This window comes from Strigops habroptila, chromosome 10, assembly GCF_004027225.2.
Source record: "Strigops habroptila isolate Jane chromosome 10, bStrHab1.2.pri, whole genome shotgun sequence".
Classification (NCBI taxonomy): domain Eukaryota; kingdom Metazoa; phylum Chordata; class Aves; order Psittaciformes; family Psittacidae; genus Strigops; species Strigops habroptila.
The window spans coordinates 13,084,037-13,090,817 of record NC_046359.1 but is presented as its reverse complement, the minus strand read 5'-3'; the positions used below and the strand labels follow the sequence as shown (position 1 = coordinate 13,090,817).

Genomic DNA, 6,781 nt, shown 5'->3' with positions numbered 1-6,781 from the left:
CATCTGGATGGCCACACAGGTAGGGCATCACCTCGCTCGTGGGGGTCCAATCCCATGGTACCTGAACAAGAGCAGAACAGGTCTGATGATGGTAACCACGTTCACACAACAGTCCTGTGATCACTGAACAAGTCTATGGAGATGAGGGATGTCCCAGGTCAAACCATGAAGTCAAATCAGGAAGGCACGGTGACAGGCTGGACACAGGCATACCTTCAAAGCAGATTAGGCAGGGACCTGGGCTTAAACAGAGCACTTGAGCCAGGGGCAGAGCCCTCCCATGAGACTTTTTACAGATCTCTCACCCAGGTCTTTCCCACACACCAGCTGAATCCAGGGTCACCCAGCTGCAGGCAGCTAAACCCCGTGGGGGCCAGGAGCACCCAGAGCATTCAGGGCGCAGACAGCCATGTGGCTGTCAGGCACCTCTGCACCTGGGACACCAGGAAACACTGGAGCTTGTGTACTTGACACCACTGAGCCATGTTCTGAGAAACCTCAGCAAGTCTGAACAACCTACATTCAGAAGCACGGCGAAAAACGTGATTTGCAGAGCTTTGGCACTGCTGTTCCCCTCCACCTCAGCATAGCGCTTGCTAAGCTAGCAAAGCAATTAAAACTGTAGTTTCCTGTTATATAAAACAGGCATAATCTGTATGTTTTGATACTTACAGTGCCATAGCATCATAAGATGAACTCAGTGTTTTCTGCAACCCAGACTCAGATTCCCAGCCTGATAGTGTCACAAATGAGCAAAGTAATGTAAGATGAAGGGTATATAATAAATAAAAAGAGGGAAGTTGATACATGTCTTACTGTGAGTCACTCTTTCTTTTGCAATGACCATGTCACAATTTCTGTTGAGTCACAGTTGACAAAGTTATTGCTGTTAATGAATGTTCTCTGAATCCCATTCCAGAAACAAAGCTAACAAATAAGTCCACAACTTTAGTGAACATTTGATGAAGGGCAGCTACCCAGTGCATTGGATACAGAAGACAGTAAGCAACATAGCCAAACAAGAAGAAAGTAAGTTTTTCTTCACAGAGGTTCCTTCACTTCAAATCCACGTACCCATGCAAAGTAACCCTGTAGTCCACATATTAAGGAAACCCTATTAGACTGGAATCTTTACAGTTATGTTCTTGTATATTGCTTCCTTCTACAGCCCATAAGCTTTATGGTACTTTGACCAATTTAGAGTTCATTGAGACAGGAAAGTAGCACCTCTGTTTTGACTTCATGCTTCTGCTTTCACTTTATGATTCCTGGTGGGAAAAAAACCTTTGGCATGGAAATAATAATAAGCAGCTTCTGCTTATGGTCTAACATTAGAAAGAAAAAAAAAAACCTCACAGAGAAGCTAACAATTCTTCAGTAGTCAGGGTAATTATTACCAACAATTCATAACATACCACAACTAGCACAGCAAAACTCCCACTCTAACAGTATTTAACTTTGTTTATTGAGGCCAACCAAAATCTTTTCTCATATCAAAGCCTGAAGGGGGAATTACCAACAAATTCTGGCACACAATTACATTCTTTTCAAATACACTATTATACATCATGAGATTCCTGAAACTAGAGAACTTTCCATAAAACTCAGATCACATTATTCCAAGAGGTTTTAGGGGGGGAAAGAAGAAAAAGAAAAAAGCGGTAGTACAATTAACCTTTATGGTATTTGAGGCTGAAAGTGCCCAGTCTCAGATAAAAAAAGGTTCTTCTAAAGTGTTCACAATCATGTCACAGTTAAAAAATGTTACTTTTCTATCATGTGGCTTACTTTCATAGTTCCTCAGTCTCAGAGAATGAGAAAAGGGTAGCTAAAACATTCCAGAAAGTTATAAAACCAGTTTCTACGTACGAAATTTCTATAGCTTTGATGTCCTATTATTTTGGGGCCTTTCAGAGCTGAGTCAAATGGATAGTTCTCTTCTGGAATACCTAGAATTCTCCTTCATACGTAGTGAGTCATTTATGAAACATTTAAGATTTATGCCAGTCCTTACATCTGTCTTTAGCCTCAAAGTCTAAGCGTCAGTGTAAGCCTCTGGCTAGTATAACGTTGGAGGAAATTCTAAATCAATAGAGAAAGGAAGCAGGAATGTCCCTTACATGACAAGATCCCTGGAATGCAAATCAGACACTGTGCTGTGTGAAAATGGTGTCTGTTCAAACTGTTAATAGACTAGCATAAAGGTTTAATAGAAGAGACATAATAGTTTTCACAACAGAACCAAATGAACTGATTAAAATTTTGCAGCCTTCTTCAACACCTAGGACTGCCTTCTATTTTTTACATGTAAGTTTTTAATGATCATTTTTCATAAGCGCGTCAACCAGGTGTTTGCAAAGTGCTCCAAACAATACTATCTGGAACCTAAACTATATAATAATTGTTTCATGACATTCAATAATTTACTTCTCTAAGCTACAGGCTAGAAGCAAAAAGTATGAAAATAAAATGGAACTGAAAACGAGGCATGATAAACTTCTGATTAGATGCTTCCCACCACCAGTTTTGAAATGCTGATGAAGTTTTAATGATTTTCAGCATACAGCATTTCATAATGCATCTTGTTCTCTTAGCCATTTTCATCCGCTTCCAGTAATGAGCAGGGTCACCTGGGTGATTTAAAAAACAAACAGTTGTGAGGAGACAAGACACACTAACATCAACACTGAAACAATTTTAGAAGTTACAGCCTGTTGTAGTGTAAGATTTAATGATCTCTATTATGCAGGCGATTAAACTACCACAATGATGCATTCTGGGTTTAGTGATGTATGTATTAATTATGCAACTCAGCACTTATGTTTTGAACCTTTAGTTCTGCAAGTCTTAATGCAAGCACTAAGTTTTACAGTGTCTGCTACTCTCTGTTAGCATTGGTCTTGAGATAGTTCTTAGATTTCATTTTCAAATGCTTATAAAAATAAATATGATTTTAATTATATACAATAAGAAGCCTAAGAGTGAGATACAGTTTCTGTATCAGTAAAATCTAGAATAATGACTATGAGAATTATGCTAACAAGATACTAATCAGTATTATTCAAAAGAAAAAAGAAAAATAATCCAAAAGAGTGGATTTTCCAACATGATAAACATTAAGGCCACGGTTTTCTGTGTAAATACAAAATTTTGTCCATGTGCAACACCACTGACTTCACTGTTTGGATGGTCATCATCCTCAGTAACTAAACATGCCCTTAGGAAAATCTGCACACTGTATCAAATTTCAAATCTTGCTCTTCACATTTTGCCTCTGTCTTTGGATATCCTCTTTCCCTGCTGCCTTTTTTGCTTTTTTTTTTTTTCCGAGAGGAGGAATGGGACACCAAGCTTTCATTTCTCTTGCATCATATACCTCCCGTATGAGAAGAAGAGATATTATATAACTTCATACACTGAAAATGCTGAAGTACAAAACTAAGGATACTGCGATTCCAAAGCATGTAAACAGCTGAAACCCCATCAGTTCCATAAACATCCACTTGAGCCAACCCCATTCAAAGATTGCTAAAAATCTAAGAAAAGCATGAAATTGTTGAAGATTACATAGATGGAGACAATTATCAATTAGGTTGAGACGAAGATCAGTAAAGAGATAAACACAGTTCTAAGTGTGTCACCCATTTTCTATGTGAATAAAGTGTTGTTGACATTTTTTTCCTCTGGTACAATTTTTATACTTCATGATTTAAAATGGGATTTCTACATAACTGCCTAATATTTTTAGCCTGAAGACAGTAATTAAGTTAAGTACCTCTGATTATTTTTAGTTGAATGGGTATGCAAATGGAATACATAAGAACGTTGTAATCTCTAAAACTGTTTCTTAATAAACACAAGTAATGACTTGAAGAGGGGCTTTTGTAGTACCAATTTACCAACATATGATCCTATGGTGCTATTAAAAATTGCATGCGCTCTGTTATTTTACAGTTCTTTACTACTATTTACATAACTGTTCAAAATGAATTAACCTTATAATTAAACACACATCAGTGAAATGGAATCACAAAGTGAAATATAGCAACTTTTAAGAAATAATTCTGAAGATAAGTGTTTAAATTAGAATTCTGGACAGGAAAAAAGACTTAGTTCTCTTAAGTAAGTTTTCAGAAGTAAAGCACGACAGATTCTTTCTCTCCTCAGCAGTGATGTGGTTCCCTGTGGTTGTCAGTCAGCTGAGATAGACAGATAAAGTTACTTAACTAGAAGCACCAAAAGTAATAGCAATTTTTTGCTCTTGTAAGGAAGGGCTCCATTTTACAGGAAGGTCATTTTGTTTCACTGGTAGATGATGTTTATATCAGTAATATCATGTTTCAAATTTTTCAATGCGTTTCAGCAACAAGGGTGTAACCCCTAAAATAAAGATATAATCCACAATTAAGACACAAACTGTTGTGAATTAACATGAACCACAATTCAGCAAGGATATGCCATATTATTCATGGTAAGCAAACTCTTGTAATACACATGACTATAACAAAAATATGCACAACTTATAGTTTAAGTCTTAAAACTTGTAATCAGGAATATCTAACGATGTTGTAAAAACACTTCAGACTCTCCAGTGTCAAATGGACAAAACAATGTAGCTATACTGGGATGCTACTGTGCTTCAGTTGGTGCCTTTAACTTCAGCTTTAGTGATTCCAGTCTCATAGCACGCTTAGACCTAACGTGACAAGTGATTAACAAACTGAATAGCCTCAGCTTTGAGTTATTTCCTCCATAATCACACGGTTCAGTTATTCTGTAAAGTCCATGAAAAGATGCTCTCACAGACAAAAGAAATATCTCAATGGTAACTATCCCACCATCTTAGTTTGCTACCTGTACACTTGTATTCCTCACCGAGAAGGAATGTGGAATCTTCTCCTTCGGTCTGGATGACCTGATCCATACTGTCTACCTGGAGGGAGGAGAGGAATTAAATGTTTTTAATTAACATTAAAGCAAGAAAACAAGAGCTTATTCAGATAGTCTGCAAGAAAAACTACATTTATATATATATAGAAAAAAGAATATATCCCTTTCCAGTTCATGTATAATTATGGCTATATTTTGAGATGTTGGAGCATAGTCCATGGCGGCATTGCTGTTCTTAAAGCTCTTGGCCCACTGTAACTGTTAAATCTAAGTCCAACTCATGGGTTGGGATAGTGAATCATACAGGTCATACACTGTGGTTGGTAGATCAGACCGCGTGAATTCAGTAAAGGAAAATATACTATTTAAAATCAGACCTAAGCTGTATTAACAAAAATTTTCATACTTGTTTCAGTGTGCCTGTGTACAATGCTGCTTTAGTCATAGATTCCTATAAGCAAAGTAGTACTCAAACTGTGAATTAAATCTTTTTTTCAGCACCAAAGTTCTGCCAAGTCCCACCTACATTCCAGTTCTATCAAAATCCTGTTAACCAGAAATACGCTTGAACATAGAGTATGCGACATAAGTGTGGAAGCCTTGATTTAAATACATAGCAAATGAAAACTTGCTACAAACTCAGATCCGTCAGCATAGTTGTGCTATGTTCAGCTACATGGTTTACAGTGTGTTAAGACTGAAGTGACTGTAGCCTTTTGATGCAATTACATTCCATGAAGAAATGGGACTCTGGATAATTCCCTTTTGTCTTGGACAAAGGAGTTTCTCTTCAGTGAGACATACCTCCAACAATTCTATTTTTCCCATATCTTTCCTCATATCTTTCCTTGACACTTTCCGTTTCCCTGAAAAACTGCTTTCAATTTTCCATAAAAGCTTTTCTCCCAAGACCTTGTTTTCAAAGAAACATAAATCACTTTTTAAGAAGTTGCATTTTCTAAGTTGAATATTTAAATACAAAAGCTGCATATTTCCCTGAAATTATTATCCATTACTTCTAGCTCTCTAACAGCTCTTACTCTTTATGTCTTCGTCCCTCCCCTGGGTCCATCGTACAGAGAGTTCTGATGCTTACCTTATCACTGGCAGAAATTCTATATCCTTGCCAATACCTTTCACTATTTCTAATACATTAGGGTATCCTTAATTTCAACCATTCATGTAGCTGTTACAACTAGTCCCATAGACACTCTCTCTCCTATCCCCTTCCCTTATCTTCAGCTCACTTTTCAGACAGGTTTTCAAATACTAGTATAAGAACCATTGTCCAAATCACTGAAATTTTAAAATATAGCTATAAAATATGTAAGACAATGCACAGATAAGGTTAGAATTACTTTTTTCTTTTCTTTTCTTTTTTTTTTTTTTGCTATCTTTTTATGTTGATTTAGATTTAGGGGGTAATTTGTATGCTATGACAAACAACCTCAATGTTTATCAGCTGGACTGTTGAAGAGAGCGGCAATGACATATGACACTCAATATCATGATTTCCACAGTTGTTAGTGCTCAGTTATTTTCAGCTGCTTATAGAATGAGGCAACAATGTGATTCAAAACAATGTATTAGTGGTGTTAACTGCTAATTAATGAACTTTTGTCTACCAATAGGCTATATGGCATATAACGTGGTGTTTCAACCATGAAACTAGAATCTGTAAAGTCATGGTTTGTTACAGATGTCTATGCTACCTTGGGCAAGGCTTTAAAACTCAAAGATTATGAAGTGCTGCAATGCTAAGTTTTGTATCTCAATAACAGAAGCCTAATCTTAGATTTAAATTAGATACCTAAGATTTGTCTAACAAGCATCAGAAATGGACAGACACTCAGAATGGGATACACAACAGCCAACATGCTAAATAGGAAGT

General features: G+C 36.8%; 1 protein-coding gene across 5 annotated transcripts in view; it reads right to left on the bottom strand.

Moving 5' to 3' along the window:
• Positions 1–763: 763 nt before the first annotated feature.
• FAM120B (family with sequence similarity 120B) overlaps positions 764–6,781 on the bottom strand; it is a 55,941-nt gene continuing 49,923 nt past the window's right edge. For 3 of the 5 annotated variants that reach the window (XM_030500128.1, XM_030500129.1, XM_030500130.1), the window contains exons 10-11: positions 4,876–4,933; positions 764–2,630 (exon numbers count right to left, since the gene is read on the bottom strand). In XM_030500128.1, the coding sequence (XP_030355988.1) occupies positions 2,627–2,630; positions 4,876–4,933 (62 nt within the window). In that variant the 3' untranslated portion in view covers positions 764–2,626. Of the gene's footprint in view, positions 2,631–4,854; positions 4,934–6,781 lie in introns of all 5 variants that reach the window. The other 2 variants (XM_030500132.1, XM_030500131.1) reach the window with 1 other exon arrangement.